Below are 17,449 nucleotides of genomic sequence, written 5' to 3' on the forward strand. Positions count from 1 at the left end.
AGGGAGCTGGGCTATTTATACACAAACTGTTTTGAGTCATCGATCCAGGCTGCTTGGGATTGAGATAGTACGTTAATGCTTCATTATTTCCACATCAGGCTGGAAACAGGGCTGGTGTGCACTGAAGTAGTAAGGAGATAGGGGCAGCTATCTATGCCCTGAAAGCTAGCACTAAGCAGCAGGATTTGAACTGGTGGCATTCTGACCTCATAGCCCATGTCCCTCCCACTACAGCACAAGATGTTGCCAAATCGTGGGAAAGATCACGGGCTCCAGGAGAATCAGGAATCAATTGTAGGGTTGTGTCTGGACAGCTGGAAGATACTAACCACTCCATGCTTCCCTGCTGAATAAGAACTACATTTGTGTAGCCCTCTAGAGTTTACAATATGCATGCACATCTGTCACCTCACTGGCCCTCATCATGCCCGTGAGACAGACTAAAATCCATTCACTCACAAGATTATTATGGTCATGTGTTTACGCCATAACTATTGAGTATATGTTTCAGGAACTAAGTAATGGAGATGTAGAAGTAGACCAAAGAGACAAACACTCCAGCATGGTAAAACATACTCTAGTGGGGACAGCAGAATAAAGAAACTAATACGTATATATTACATAGAATGTAATGCCATATCATAGTTGGTGCCATGAAAAACTTAAAACAAGCAAAGATGATGGTGACGACGAGGGATGCTATTTTTTAACTTGGGGGTGGAGTCAGGGAAGATGATTACATTTGAGCAGGGAAGTGAAGGAAGTAAGGCTATCTGAAGGGAAGACATTCCAGGCAGACTCATGGCAAAGACAGGCAGTGTGACTCGGGCACGGTGAGATAGGAATCCGTAGAAAGTGCCAGGGGCGATGGATCATCTTGTTGGCTACAGTCAGGACTTGGGTTTTTGCTCTCAGCACGATGAGGAACCACTGGAGACTTTAGGGCAGGGAAGTGGCATGGTATGTGTTTTCCAAAGTTCATTCTTTATTTATCTCTAACTCATGTGGCCAGCAAGACCCAGAACAAGGACTCAAACTGAAGTCTTCTGACTCCTGATCCAGTGCTTTTCCCACTTAGGTTCACAGTTGTTCTCCAGACCTAGACGTCCTCGGTATCCTTTTTTTAATTTTGTCTGTCCCCTTGCATAGTTATTTGTGGTCTCCTGACCAAATCTTAAAAGGGTTGTTGGCAGTTCCCCAGGCATTCGGCTCCTTGGGACTTCTCTTTGCCTCTTAGCCAGTCAGCTTTAATATTCTTCCATTTCTGAGAGCATCCTGTTCTCTTAGTTACCTAGCAAAACTCATGACCCACAAACTTGCTCAAGCAGAGTTTAAGCTTGACCATGAAAGTCAAGTGAGGACAGCAGGATTCAAAAATAACCACTCTAATCAGAAAGTTTAGCTTTACAGATTTCCAGGAGTCTTCATATCAAGGAATTTTTTTTTTTTTTTTTTGGTAATCAAGAGCAAGCCAAATTTTCTCCCAGACTACGGGAAAAAAGAGAGCATTGAACCTGTGGTTCATTGCATTCTGTCTCATCCAGACCAACGTGGAATCAGGCAAAAGTTGCAATGAGATATTGCAATTGCCTTTTCCTTCGTCATTACTATATTTTGTTTGGAAAATCGCAGATTTATTTCCTTCAAATCCAAAGCTGCGATGTCTTTTCAGTCAAGGCTGCAAAGACAAACAACCTGTTTGGGGAATTACAATGTGGGGCTTTTAGTGTCAGCACCCACAAAACACTGTTTACCCCCTGGTAAAGCAAGGAGAGAAACAGAAACATTCCACTCTCCCAGACCTGCACTGGCACTGCAGTACTGACAAAGGTAACCGTTTGGGTTTTCTGTCACTGGAGCAGGTCAGCATGACACCAGGCACCTGTGTGTAAAGGAAGCGTGTGGATAGTCACTTGTTTAGCTATATCCACAGCTTAAATTTGGTGTCCTCCGAACACGTTATGTTTCAAAGGCAGAATGATATTTCTGTCCACTTATTAAGGCATGACTAACTTGCTTTTGGCTGCACTACAAATGAATCACAGTAACAATCCCCAACTTGCGACTGATGTTCTGATGTAATACACTTCTATTAAAAGAAGAGGAAAGAGAGTGGGTGAGAGTGAGATCATGCAGAGACAGAACATAAAACCGAGGGAGCTAGCGTAATTGATGAACTGCAGACACCAGATCCATCCACTTCAAGGTGCTTTCTTGTGTCCTGGGTGAGGATACCTTGCCAGTCCGTTCCTACCCACTTACAGTGGCAGCATATAGACCCTGGTCAAGGCCTGGAATTTGGAGGGGACTCGGTGAAGAAAACACTTCATTCGGGCATGAAAACCAGATATTCCTTGAAAGCATTTTAAAGCAATTTTGATTTAGCATCACTTTGAAGGTAATATTTGGGGGCAAATGATATAGGTTAGAAAGGCAAACCAATAAGCTCCCCTTTTAAACTGTTCCCATGTGCGCAGCTTATTTGGGAGTGGCAGAAGGAGGGGGCAGGAAGGTGAGATAAGGAAAGGAAGGCAGCTGATAAAGGTAGTGCCATCAGACTGATCCCCCCTGGGGACCCCCCACCTCCTCTGAGCCTCCGGCACAGCTGAGCTTGCTGGGGGACAGCGTGAGGTGTTAATTGCCCTGCCTTAATGGCCTTCCTGCCTTCTCTCTCCCCTTTTTCAACAAGAAACAAATACAAAAAGAGCTGGAAGGTATGGAAAAGCTCTTCTGAACCCACAGGTATTTTTCCTACGTCAATTACCACTCAGGAGCAGACACTTCCTTCCTCCCAGTTCGCTTCTGTACTCTCCTCTACAAGGTGCCCCTGCTGTCTTCTGAGGAAGATCTGAGTGTGCCAAGGAGAGGCAGAGAGGAAATTAGACTCTGGCCTGTCGTGACCAGCAGCCCACACTGGCTTTGTCCCAGGCTCTGGCAGAAGGGGATTATAAGAGCCAGTGCCTCCCCAGCACGGGAAATCACTCAGAAAAGGGAATCTTTTTTTTTCCCCAGTAAACCTATTTTCCCTATCCTGTGGTTTTCTTTCTGGGTTTCATCTACTATCAGATCTGTCACTGACCTAAAAAGAACTTCAGTGTGTTGGAAAAGCATACTTCAAGCAGCTGTAATAAATCTCAAGTTGATATTTATGAAGTTAACTTTCTCTCACTGAGGATCTGATTGTATACTTTGTGGGTGTCACTCATCTTCGAATCATGTCATGTTAGAACCAAATTGTCCGTGGAGATTAGCTAGACCAACCTCCTTTTTTTACTGAAAAATCTGAGACATGAAGAAGCAGAGTGACATTCCTAGGGTCTCCGACACTCCTACCTAAGCAGCAAAAGCCAGACTCGAAGTCAAAACTTCCTGTTACTGGATTCCATTATGCCCCCCGGTCTTTTTTCTTGGTAAGGCGGTTTTAGAAGTTTCATTTGGCAACTAAAGAGGCTGGATGGAGAATAAGAAAATTCAGTAAGTTCAAAACCCATCCCCTTCATTACCTGTTAACATTGCCATGTTCCGTTGCTGCCTAAAGATGAAGTTTGGCTGTTTGGATTATTTCTGGTCTCTCTTAATGGACCCCAGATCCCCAAATGTGGCCATCCCACAGTTCAGTCACATCAAGGCCGGTCATTTGAACCAGGTGGGCTGACAATTCTTCATTCTTCCCCAAAAGTTCTAAAGCTGCCCTGGTCTAGACTCGTTAGGCCTCAGCTGCTCCAGCTATAAAACGGGAATCACGATTTAACCATGTCCATAGAGTCTTGTATTGAAGAAATTTTGAAAACTATATAGAGAGTGCTTAGCAGACGAGTTACTATTACTGTCATCATTCTTAGCCTGAAGGGTGATGAGAGAAAAGAATCTAACAATTTAAACAGTATGTTCAGAGCCCTAGAACGAATCTCAATTTAACATTCACTTTGGCCTCTTTGGCGGCAAATACAATAATAATAAACATATTGCGATCAAGACTGACATTGGATTAGGCTTTACTAGAGCGCTCGGCATTGTTAGAATAGCCCCTTTGTTTTGGACGTCAGATCTCTTATGTGATTTTCCATGTGTAAGTGTGAGCACCCTAAATTCAGGGAAATTATCCTATTTTGACAACACAGTAGATTTGATGAGTACTTATTCAATGTGTGTTGAGTGAATAATCCAAAATCTGTACATAGTTATAGAAACGTGGATTATATGCTGATTCACATGACAGATTCAGACTATATTAAGGGTCAGGACTATGACTTTATGTCACTTCCCTCTCCTTTTCTTTTCTGAGGGTCTCTAATAATAAGCTTACAGGGATTGAGATTGTCCATTTCATGGACTGAGGTGTCTTGGTCACCATCTCACTATCATGCTGTGATGTCTTCCTATCTTTCTTTCCCCCTTCTGCCCCTAAGAACAAAGATTAAAGACAAAGATGAAGTCACTGTAAACTAATTTGTCATCGTTTTCACGTTGCTTTTCTTTTTCAGTGCAGAAATTTAAAGTGAGTATAAAGCAAAAAAACAAAAGCATAGCTTTGATCTCTGGCTTCCATTTTCCCCTGTGAATATAATCTAAGATCACCTACTAATGCCTCTGCTGTCCTGAGTGGGGCTCCTTTAGGAAAGTAAATCAAGGCATTCTAAAACCCTGTACAGGTAGATGTCCAAGTAGCACGTGTAGTGTGTCTGCCTGTGGCTCTGTGGACAGCCAAGAGTAGAATGTGTGTGTATCTGACGTGTAGGCGTAAGAACCAAAGATCAGAAGTGAGTAATCCCAAAAGCCCCAGGAGGGAGTCTCCGTTCTCCTTTCCCATACCTCTCATTATCCTCGCACCTCTTATCCCACAGTAGAATCCCAGCAGACTCCCCCTGCCAGGTGGGTGGCCTCAGCCAACGCCCCTTCTCTGGCTGCTTTTTCACCCAGCATCTCCCTGCCACTGAGAAGCGAGAGTGACACATGTTCTACCCACCTTCCCTTCGGAAATTCAAAGCAGGTGAATCTCACAGCAGTTCTGGTACTGAGAATTAAGAAACCTTCCCTCTCAAACTTCAGTAAGGTTCTTATTTTCCAAGCCTCCCTCCTATGAGCTGGTGGTACAGGGGTTAACAGCATGTCTGCTTTCTTTGGTCTGTGGTCCCAGGGGGTCCCAGCAGTAGATCGGCAGAGTTGGCAGATCACTAAATAGTTTACAACTCCCCACCCAGCGTGGCATGGTCGCCTTAGAGAATGGATGGAAAATATCCCCTTGCTATAACTGGGTTCAGCCCTGTGACTTAGCACCATCTTATTTGGCAATCTTTTTCTCTTGACATATTTAGTAATCACTCTAAGGGAGATTTATTAGACTGTTCATGGGAACAAACAATGCACTAAATATTACACATATGCATGCTTTCAATACCACTCCTTTTCTAGCCTATTCTGAAGCTTGCCCCCAAAGTCTTTCTTTTAACTCCCTCTTGTCTTTAAATTCCTCTTGGTTCTTCTCTCCTCCAAAGTAACTTTTCATATTTTGGAATTTTTTTTGTAGTTAGGCGTTCTTTTAATCAAAATTCACTGGGCCAAGGTTAGAGAAGAATGGATGAAAACACACTCTCAGTGTTTACGGGTTGGGGCCCGTGAGGAGACGTGAGGAAGGAGGACTTTGACAGCTGGTGCCCCTCAGACATTTTCAAAAAACATAGTATCCCACTCACTCTGGCACATGCATGCACAGGAAAATGTCTCAGCAAATAATCCAGCTACAGCAGATTTAAGAGCAAATCTATCAGGGTCATGGAGACGCTCAGAAGGTTATGAGCTATAATGGCACAGCAACAGTACGGCAACTCCGGATACGAGGCTTTTATTCCCTTTAAGTGTGAAATGTTCTTCGTTCATCAGGTATGTAATAACGGCTAGCTCTGCTCTTGGGAGAGCCCTCTCAGTGCCAGGCATGGACCTAGATGTGCTCATTTGTTTAACACTCAGCTACATGTCCACTAATGGCCTCATTTCACAGAGAGAAGGCCGTATTTTCTCACCTTAGACTAGATTACACACACTCCTACATGTCTGAACTTGAGCCCTTGTCATTTTTTAGAGGTGGGGCGGTGAAAGCACAAAACCAGGATTTAGTTGCTAGCAAGAACCTTCATCTAGCTCCTGGTATTGCCAACCTAGAGGCGTATGGTGAGGGGCCAGGAGCACAGGTTCTGGAACCAGACTGCCTGGTAGAGCCCAGCTCTGTGTGGCCTTGGGCAAGTGACTTGGCTTCTCTGTGTCTCAGCTTCCTCGTCTGTAAAATGAGGCTAGTATTTGTACCTACTTTAGAGTTTCTTGTAAGGATTAAATGACTTAATCCATATAAAGGGCCTAGAACTGTGCCTTGCACGTAGTAGGGGCTGTTAAATGAGTGTCTGTATTCCCATGTGCACTTGGATCACAGGCATACAGAACTTGGGCACAGCAAATGTGATTTAGGGCAAGGTGTGCGGAATAAATCCTACTGTGTTCCCTTAGCATGACTGCCGTGTATCCCAGCCAAGCTCTGCAGTTACAGCTCCCTTCCCACGGAAGCAGAGAATACAAGAGCCCTCAAGGTGAACCGCTTGTCTTTTATGTCACAGAGTGACTACATTGAATGGGGAAATCATTTAGCTGCCCTACAAATCGGCAGCAAGGGATGGGCCTACAGGGGGCCTGTGCACTTGGAATTGCACCTTAGTTCACTTCTTACATTTTCAAGGGGAGACCTTATACTGGGGTGGACCAGTATACGATTTTCAGATATTTATAGACCAACTGAGTCACACATAAAGAACACACAACGTGTAGAAATAATGGTGGTGCTCCTCAAACTTTAGCTATATCAGAATCCCCCGAAGGGCTTGTGAAAACCCAGATTCCTAGGCCACACCCCAGAGACTGTGACTTACCAGGTCTGAGAATTTTCATTTCTGACAAGTTCAAATCTGTGTTTTACATCCTTACTACCCACTTCTGATGTAAGGTTATAACATTTAATTTGAACTCTTTAGCTTAGAGATGGCATGAGTGACCCCCTTTCCCCTCCCCCACAAAAAATAGAGACGTTTGAATCCACAGAGCTAATGTCACTTAGTACTGTCTTATTTTTGGTAATCAACACTGACTCTCATTTTTTCCCCATAGTTGCATGCTGCTGTGACCAGGATCCAGGTTCCAAGGCCTGGATTTAATTACACATTTGCTCACATATGTATCCTGAATAACGATAAGACTTGCATCGTGGACGACATAGTGCATGTCCTGGAGGAGCTAAAGAATGCTCGGGCCACCAACCGGACCAATTTTGCTATCACGTACCCGATCACTCACTTAAAGGACGGGAGGGCAGTTTACAACGGGCATCAGCTTGGAGGCGTCACCGTGCACAGCAAGGACCGAGTGAAATCCGCAGAGGCCGTCCAGCTCACCTACTACCTGCAGTCAATCAACAGTCTCAACGACATGGTGGCAGAGAGGTGGGAGTCCAGCTTCTGCGACACCGTCCGACTGTTCCAGAAATCTAACGGCAAAGTCAAAATGTACCCTTACACGTCCTCCTCACTGAGGGAAGATTTCCAGAAGACCAGCCGCGTATCAGAACGCTACCTGGTCACCAGCTTGATCCTGGTGGCCACCATGGCCATCCTCTGCTGCTCCATGCAGGACTGCGTCCGCAGCAAACCCTGGCTGGGCCTGCTCGGGCTGGTGACCATAAGCCTGGCCACTCTCACTGCGGCCGGGATCATCAATCTTACTGGTGGGAAATACAATTCCACCTTCCTGGGAGTCCCTTTCGTCATGCTAGGTAATTACTACCCTTTGTTTTTCTGTTTCCTCCTTCTGGTGGTGGTGACTGGGTTCCTAAAAGGCAAGGAGAAGCCGTCTAACAAGTTTGTTTCATTTATGGCTTCCTCCTCTTGCCCAGAAGCCCTGGGGCCAGTTCTATAAGGTGGTGTTGGGTCACAAGAGGCAGCCTTATCTGGTAAATGTGCCGGAAGTCCAAAGCCCTGGGTTCCAGGCCTGGTTCTCCATTAAGTAGCTGCATGGTGTTGAGCAGATATTAATCTCTGTGCTCCAGCGCCTTAGGCTGGGCTTCCCCAGAAGCAGACCCTGAGACAAGGATTTAGATACAAGTACTTTGAGACCCGAGCATGGGAGTGAGGACATGAAACAGGGAAGGAAGACGATTCGGGGTATGCTAATCAGCATAAGCTGTGGGCACCCGTGGCTTAGTCCCACTGGGGACCTTTGAGAGACCTCAGAGGTCTCCTTGAGGGGTGAGGAGGCTGAAAGCTGTGCAGTGTACCCAGAAACCCTATGTATGATTCATTGAGGGTTCTCCCCCGAGTCATTAACGCCCCAGCACTTCCCAGGGAAGACCAAGCACATTCCTGCAGCTGGAGAAATCCCTCAGGTTACCAGTATTTGGAGTAAGAAGACTTCCGTGAGCTCAAGAATGGGGAACGGGAGGGCACAGAGGTTGGGCGCGAACAGTGTCCACTGGCCTCGGTTTCCCTACCCGATGGACTGAGTGGATGCGAACATCACACAGAACGATATGGTAAACGTACGAGAACTCTGAAGCCAACAAGTGAGACATAAATAAGAAGGTAACTTTTTCCTGTCTTTGCTATGAACTCAGGAGAACGTTTTAAAATGATAGTGTGAGAATCCCACTATGTTCTCTCTTGGAGGCTGCAGGAACTTCCTGATAGAGATAATTGTCAACGTAACGCTGTAGTGGTCATAACATAATGTCAGTTGCTCTGTCCATCTGATTTTGAAGGTGCCATGCCCAGCAAACCTGATGGCAGAGTTCTTGTGGGCCAAGGATTCAGTTAGCTTCCCCCTCTTCTTTGGCAACTTCTCATCAATCCCTTTAGCAAAATTAAAATGACATTTGGAATCAGATGCTGACATGACAAATGAAGTGGCATTTCTCATTGGCTGAGGAAAAACTATGGTGGAGTTCATTAGTATGCCTTGTGTCCTGTTTGGGGGTAGTAGAAAAGAAAGGAATTTACTCGGGAAATCTCAGCTGCATGATGGTTAAATGATAACGTGCGGGGCTGGCGGAGCCACAGAACTACGTGCGGCCTTCCATGCCCTGCGGCCTGTGGGAACTGAAACCCAGGCAATAAACACATACTAGCAGCCTTGGTGGGAAAGCGAGGCACTGTGCGGAGACCGAGCATGCTGCGCAATTACCAGATCGGTTTACTCATCACTGCCGAACTCAGCACAGGAGAGGCTGCCATACTTCCTCCGGAACTCAGTCTGTTGAGATGGCGGCATCACTTGCCTCTCTAAGATAACCCCAAGACGATGTGGGTCAGCTGTGGAATACAGGGCGGTTCCTTGAGGCGTGAGTAAGGACTGGTTAGGAGGAGCTTCCATGGAGGCCTGAGTCAAGATTTCAATTAAAATGTTCTGCTCATGATTAGTCAGATGCTTGGGGGGTTGTTTTGTTTGTTTGTTTGTTAGCTTTCCATTTTAAAAACAGTGTATTTTTTAATGTGATTGTTTTTGTGGGAGGAAGATAAATGGGGATAAGGGTTTATGGGAAACTGAAGGGAGACAGGTTCTTAAGGGGAAGAAAAAAGGATGTCAGGGATAGAAAAAGGACTATCATTCCTGGTTTTATGACACTCTTAAGTAGTTACCAGTGAGCTCAGAGAATGATACAATATTTAAAACTTCCTGAAAATGAACTGCATTCATAAAACAAAATTTCAATATTTAGAGGTCCTTAAAATTAATTTTTAAGTAAAACTAAACAGTAATATTCAAAACTTCTTCAAATTAATTTCACTATAAGTAAAATGAAATTAAATATTCAGAACTTCTTGAATTTTATTAAGTAAAATAAATTACAATATTTAAAATTCCTTAAAACTGATTTTTGTACTTTTTTAAGTTTTAAATATTGTAAGTAGAAGTCAACACAAAAAGGAATACAGCAGGTAGTGCCGGTGTGGGGAGGGATGTAAGAGATGGAAAGATGCTGTTAGCAAGGGAGACCCAGTATCAGTGAACTTCACATGAATTCAATTCAGAAAAATCTGGCATTTGTCGTGAAAGAGATCAAGCGCCACAGTGCCCCATACACCCTTGCTCGTAATTTGTGAGGAATGTTACATGCATTGATTTGATGGTAGTTTTCCCTGCTGACAGTCAGTAGGCAACCTTTCTGTACATTTTCAGCTCAAAGAGATCTCAAATTACTTAGTCACAACATGAAAGGAAGCTACGCATTTTAGTAGCTAAGGCCCATTTGCAATAAATACTTTGCATCACGTAACGGATGCTTAACATGCTCGTAAAGCCAACAGCGTCCGGATTTAGGATAGTTGCCCTTCCGTATTTCTCAGATAAACTCTTCGTTCTCAGATTTGATTGTAAAATGGAATATAAGCCAGAGCATGCTCATAAATGCTGCTGCATTCAGGACCAATGTTTAATTCTGGTTTTTTGATGACCAGTCCTAAAATGCCAATAAATATTTCAAATGACCAAGAAGAAATGCAGTGCAAAGCGTTTTGCACTATGAGTCAATAAACTTGTCCAGTTTCTAAACTAAGCAGGTTTAAGCAAAACTTCTTGATTTTCTGTGATACTAATATACGATCAAATAAAACTTTTAAAAATATATGGCCTCCTTTAGAAGGAAAAGTATCTTAGAAAAAGTCTCTTTTTCCTTTCCAGACATTTCCTTGGCCGACAATAGGTCTATAATGTGATAAACAATTATAGGTTTAAAATTCAACAAACTAAACAGTCTCAGTGTGATGCCAGTCACATAAGGCCAGACCCAGCCAAATGCCAAAATGGCAGTAGATTTAGAATGGAAAATTTTAAGACCATGTGTGTCAAGCAGTATTAACCTGACAAAATTCCAGAATAGGAAAGAATTTGGATAAACTCTGAGAGTTCACCATAATGGGATGTGACTGTGTGTTTCTAGCCAAGACGGTACGTGACATCTCTGGCAATAAGAATATATCCTACACAGATGAATCATTTTGGCAATGATGTAATCATAGATACATCAGGATTTAGAATGTTTTTAATCAGTGTCATGCATATTAGACAACCCCACTTCTGCCAAAACCCCTGTCCATATGAGTCAGATCAGTTTATTTAGAGCTGAAATTCTTAAAGGTCTACAGTATCATAAATGCTCATTGACATTTTTTAGTGGTTATAATTTGGAGAGGAGTTTATTTCATCCATGCCCCTTATGCGTAACGTAATAGCCTTTCTTTCCAAACTATGTTAACACCAGGTATTGAGGTACCTGAACTGCCATTTGTAAACATCTCACACTCATCATGTTAATCCGTTATGGAATTTCCTTTAAAGGATGAGGATTTACAACGTTGCCCTGCAGTTGGGTATGATTTAAGAAATTGGCACAGGTTTTGCACATGCAAGCTCTCCTTACAGGCTTAATATTTCCACAGCTTTGCTGATCAGACACAAATCAGGAAAGGAATGGAATGCTGGAGAATATAGAAGGCAACAGAAGGAAGGTTTTCTTCCTTCTTCATCTGGCAGGTTTGGTGCCTCATGTACATTCTGTACAGCTAAAAGGGGAGAAGTAAAGTTGCGGTGAAAGATACTTGGGATATTACTTTCTATGTGGTAATCTAATTTATAAGGGTTGCTTTGCATTTATTAAGATACAAGAGACTCAGAGCCCAGATGAGACGAAAACTTTTCTTCAAGAAAAATATTCTTCAAGCCCTTTCACATGTTTGGGATTTTGAGACAGTCTAATGTCAGATCCAGGGTTCCCTCTTCCTTCTACATTATCCAGCCAGGCCACTCAAATTCAAGGATAGGAAAGGAAGAAAGGATGTGATTAAGTGTTAGGAGGAGGCTAATAGCAAGGATGTTTGGCTTCGTTCAGGTTTCTAAGATTATCTATATTTAGCAGAAACCAGAAGCTCAGGCTCAGTTCTATGAGAATTGGTTCTTATTTGCTGCCACCTAGAATCTGACGCAGTATACGGAGCTCAGGCTTATAAAGAGGTAAAAGTTCCTGTGCAAGAAATTTCGTTCTAATGGAGAAATCGGAACTCTTAATTATCTTGGCTCTAAACTTAAGCAAACCTGCAAAGTTTTGCTTTCCTGATGAGTATTCTGGTATATTTCTAAAGTCATGAGAAATGTGGGAGGGAAAAATCAACCAGATAATAATAAAATACAAAATTGTCAATATTCAACCATTTTTCACCTACAAAATTGGTACCAATATCTGACCATTTTTGAACGACAAAAGTGGTCATTTCTTATGGCTCAACCTACTACGTTATCGTAGAAGTCCATTATTTGCAACAATAGAACAATCTACATGATGGAGTAGAAGTATGCTAGAATGCTGTGGAAATACTCTGCTTAGATATAAATCACTAAAAGGTTCAGTAGTTTCTAGAAAAATAATTGATTCATAGGGGTTTTGTTGTTCCCACTGTTGTTTACATCTGATTTGAAATAAGAGAGTAATTTTTCAAAGTTTTTTCCTGAATAGCTTTTTTCTAATGACCTGTGCTCATTGTGGGACTAATTTACAAGGCTACTGTGTAATCAAGTTTTGTGGCTAGTTACCGGCTTTTTATTCTTATGCTCCACCACTCCTTACAGTAAGGGGCGGGTGGGGAAAAATAGGTTTGAGGGGATGGATCAAACACGTTTTATTGTTCTATCCTTAACCATAAAGGAAGACAAGAACGGGACTAGGGGCACAGTCCGGGAGGGCAGAGCCCAGTTAGGCAGAGGAATGCAAGGGTGCTTCATCTCTGACCCAGGTCTCTTGGGTATCCTCTGGGTGGTCTAGCCAACTAGTCTAGGGAATAGGAGAGTGGCCAATTCCATGAAGGTCTGGCAGCTGGAAGCAACAGCTGGAAGGACATTGAGCTGGTTAAAAAAAAAAAAAAAGACCATGAGGAGAGACACCTAGTTTGTTGTTGCATTTGGATTAGCATCTCAGAAAGTCACTGCTGGGGCCCGGCAGTGTTGCCCACATGGGTCTACAGTAGCTCACAACGCAAGCAGATTCGTAGTCATTGTCAAGGATACCCTGCATTTCACCTAGGCTACTTCACCAGCCAAGAACCAAAGTGTAGATGGAACCTAAGGGAGGGATTCTAGCCCCTTCTCTGCACTGACTGGTGTAGCAGCACTAACATTTCTCTTCCTCACCAGTAAAATAAATTTCATATCAACTTACTAGTCATCTTGTGTGTGTGTGTATGCATGTGTGTGTGTATGTGGGTACATGTGTGTGCGTCTCTGTGTAATCTGGGTGCATAATACATATTATATATCACATTACCTATATCATACGTAATATGATATATCATGCAGTAAGTTCATGTTTATATACATTTTTATGTGTTTATAACCTTACATATATTGTTTAAATGTCTGAATAGAAATACTATATATTTCTCTCTATATTACATAGTATATATTCACACATTTTATATGTAAATATATAAAATGTGTTTGAATAAGATATGCCACATATACATATATTTATATATTACATATGTCTTCTATATGAAGAGATATTACACAATGACCATAGCATATATTATGGGCCACAGTTGTACACACTGATTTTATATAGTGCATGCGCGCGTGTATACACACACACAGAGTATGTAAATACTTTATCTTAAAACAAGGAAGAGCTATTAGCCAATTCATTTCTTGGACTCTTATTTGCACCTCTCGAATGAAGGAAAATCATTTCTCAGATTAAAACCCAATGCTGTGATTAGAATTACCAAAATGTGACAAGCCTCTGGTAGAAAGAGTAAGATGTGTATATTCGCCCTGATGTGAGCATCTATCTTAACTTAAACAGAGTACACCTTTACTCTCACTCTTAACTGTCAGACAAAACAGGCTGTGATAAACCAAACAGTTCAGCGTAGAAAGTAAATGTTCGTAACAGGCAAAGTGTAAATGCAACCCAATTAATGAACTTCTCCCTTAAAACAGATGTTACTCAGGCCAGACGTATATACACGTTAAATTTCTTCTCAGAAAAACAAAAATCATGAATTTATGTGGATGTCATGGAAGGAAAAGCTTTCTATAAACATGAGCTACTTAGTGAAACTTGTCTAAGAATAAAATACGTTTTAAGCAGATTTTTCTCATGCATTCATTACACTCCATGGATTTTCTAGAAGAATGTAGTGATTTTATTTCCATATATGAAATCTGGCACTGGCCAGGCATGCTATCAACGGCTTCAGTGTCTCCTGATATTAAATGTTTTCCCATTGAAACTGGAAGCCATCTCATTTTACCTCCTCCATCTTCTTAGTTATTCCTTACTTTTAAGAACTCAGGATGAGGAAATCCTGCTAGGATTAAAGGATTAAAATGTGAGGAGCACCCAGAGGCATCAGCCTCCGCGCTGTGGTTCTGTGTGCTGGGGAAGGCAGGAGAATCTGGGCCTGAAGAAACATCTGCCTTACAAAGTCCAAATGTACAAAGTAGATCGATTTGCCTGTGATATTCATTGGCCAAAAAAATAAACAAACAAATCACCCAGACTGCCTCTGATAGCAAAACCATTAAATACGTATAAAATATAAGTGACTTTATGAACAACTTTCCGGAAGTGTATCTACTGGGTAAAGTTAGGTTAACTCTCAACTATTCACTTGTCGATTCCTGCGTCGGTGGGTTGTAAACAATCCCAAAGGCTTTGGTCAGGTCCCAGAAAGGAGTCTGGGTGAGAGTGAGATTTAATCTGTGAGTATTCCTGACACTCACCCCAAGTGACTGGAGGATTTTCCACCATTAGTGTTATTTATCATCTGTGCTGCCTTGTCTCTTCATTGCCTCCAAAGCCTGCAAGTTAACTGCACAGAAAGACAGAAAATTCTTTGGAAAAGAAGAAAAATGATTAGCCTAAATCCTTCGGTATTTGACTTTACTAGATGAAAATCCCAAAGACTACTGCTAATAAAATTTAAATTGCACTCCTGGTATAAACTGTATCTGAACACTGGTGAAGAGCTCTACTGTCCTTATCCCAGGGCCTGGCTAAAAGCCTGCGCTGCCACAGAGCATTCACTCATGAATAATCAGAACTTGGACCTGTGTGTGTGTCTTGACACACTGATAGGCATGTGTTCCTATGCACGTAACTATACAGACATGCGATGAACCAAAACAAACATCTTGAATGTGCTTTTCAAAGACTAAGTGAATACTTTAAAAGCTTCTTTATCTTCAGAATTTGAGAGAATCAGTATGTATTGTTTAGCAGTTCCCTCTGGCAATTCATCAACCTTAACCACTGTGGCTGTAAGAGAGGGAGCGCGCTAGGATGCTGGTCAGTTCCTGGCAGGCTCACTACCACGCAGCAGTCTTTGACTTCCAGGTCTCAGGCTGCCCCAGGTCTTGGACCTGCCCCTTGGATGATGAGCCCAGGCTCCCATTACGTGCAGGGCTTCTGGTCACCAAGGACTAAATCTATTTGTTGACACTAAAGAAAGGAGGCAGCTGCTGAGAGAGGAAAGTGAAGAGGAACAGAATGTACCAAAATCTTTCTTCCCTGCCTTTCCTTGGTTTTCATTGGCCCAGTTTCTGAAATGGATGTAAAAACAAAGACCTGGGCTGGCTGGAGGAAAAACTGGGAAGGAGTTAGTCTCTGTGAGATCCTCCTTACCTATGATTTCCTCTGCACTCCCTCCCCATCTCCGTTCTCTGTCCCATTCCCCAGACCAAAGGGAAGCTGCTTCAGTAGACACACTATTCCAGAGGGGGCTGCATTTAAAAGAATACCCTTGAAGGCCAAACCACAGGGAATTCAGTTGTGATGATGGGCAGAGCAGACATTCTTGGGGGGCAGAGCATTCCTCATGTCCTACGGCTCTTGGAACATGTCTCCCCTTGAGTCCAGGCCAGAAAATAGGGGCTCCACAGTTCCGCTTTCCATTAGGGTAATAGACCAACCTCTTCAACATAAATACCCAGCTGTGAATCAGGTCTGGTGCCAGCTAGGCAGTCCAGGCTATTCATCCCTGGGAGGCGCCCGCAGCTATGTTGGCACTCATCTCTCCCTTGACTGACTGAGCTTCAGTAAGGAGGCCCAGTTATGGTGTTAGCGGTTGTCCCTGAAATCCAAAGAGCTCTTTGAAGACAGTGCACAACTGCCATTTGGAGTTTAGGGTGTAGGCATCTGCTAGAGGGGTGTGGCTTGAGAATCAAGAATCTAGCCTATCAGGAATGAAGGTGGGGGCCTTTGCAGGCCAGGCCACCAATGACTAGCAACGAACGCTGAGTGATCAGGTAAAACAGATTCTTGCTCAGGGCTTCCTCTTCTGGCCTCTGTATCTGTATGCACACCCCTGTAGCAAGAGGAATGAAGGAGAAGCATAAGCCCCTATGAATAAAACCAGAATCCTCTGGAACTGCCCCCAGAACCAAGAACGTGTGATGTGCAAAAAGAGTCAGGACTCAATAAAAATGATCAAACTACAGAAGGATAAGGCATTTAAAATGCAGCAACAGATCTCAAGAGACAGGCGGACAGCTTACGTCCACCTCTCCTTGAGTTTGATTATTTTCATTCTGGACCCTCAAATGCCTTATTCTTTTCACCTAATAGCTCTGTTAACTCAAAGTCCTTTCCTCGATTAGCTTCTAAGATCATCCAACAGCAAGGTAAGAAAAGGATTCTTTCTGTATTTTCCAACAAGAGTCAGGGTCAGATAATATCATTAGAAAACATCACACCAATTGTAAAAAAGGACTGCAAAACAGATTTAATTCAAATCCTACTATATGAGTAATTCTAATTCTGCTCTCTGCATCTTTATTTTCTTACCATATTTAATGACTCAGTACCAAAGCCCTGTTTTAAAACTTTTTTTTTCTTTCTAGCAAGAAAACACATAAAATTCCATTTGCCATTTTCAGTGAAACTCTAAAGTGTGTTTTGCCCACCAGAACTTATTCTACATGGCCCCAGATGAAATGGTCAGTATTGTTTCCCCAGGATGCAGATGCCTCGGAAGTACTTTTTTTACCCTCATTTCAAGGGATCAGTTATTTTTTTATTTTATTTTATTTTCGCGGTATGCGGGCCTCTCACTGTTGTGGCCTCTCCCGTTGTGGAGCACAGGCTCCGGACGCGCAGGCTCAGCGGCCATGGCTCACGGGCCCAGCCGCTCCGTGGCATGTGGGATCCTCCCGGACCGGGGCACGAACCCGTGTCCCCTGCATCGGCAGGCGGACTCTCAACCACTGCGCCACCAGGAAAGCCCGGGATCAGTTATTTTAATCAACGATCAGCTGGTCCTTCCTGAGAACACAGTGGCAACAAACTCAATAAATAGTTTGCCCTGGTAAGACTAGACATTAACTATCTAAAACATAATTAACAACAGTATGCCAGTCAACGAGTGCACTT

At 43.0% G+C, this 17,449-nt stretch overlaps 1 protein-coding gene and 1 long non-coding RNA gene across 2 annotated transcripts in view; one reads left to right on the forward strand and one right to left on the reverse strand.

The window, feature by feature from the left end:
- Positions 1-17,449, reverse strand: part of LOC307180336 — a 253,751-nt gene that overhangs the window by 43,943 nt on the left and 192,359 nt on the right. The window lies entirely within an intron of this gene.
- PTCHD1 (patched domain containing 1) overlaps positions 1-17,449 on the forward strand; it is a gene marked incomplete at its 5' end in the record, with an annotated part of 51,077 nt that overhangs the window by 29,761 nt on the left and 3,867 nt on the right. Inside the window, one exon of the mRNA XM_079910260.1 lies at positions 7,150-7,810. Coding sequence (XP_079766386.1) covers positions 7,150-7,810 — 661 coding nt within the window. The remainder of the gene's footprint in view (positions 1-7,149; positions 7,811-17,449) is intronic.

This window comes from Stenella coeruleoalba, assembly GCF_951394435.1.
Source record: "Stenella coeruleoalba genome assembly, chromosome: X".
Classification (NCBI taxonomy): domain Eukaryota; kingdom Metazoa; phylum Chordata; class Mammalia; order Artiodactyla; family Delphinidae; genus Stenella; species Stenella coeruleoalba.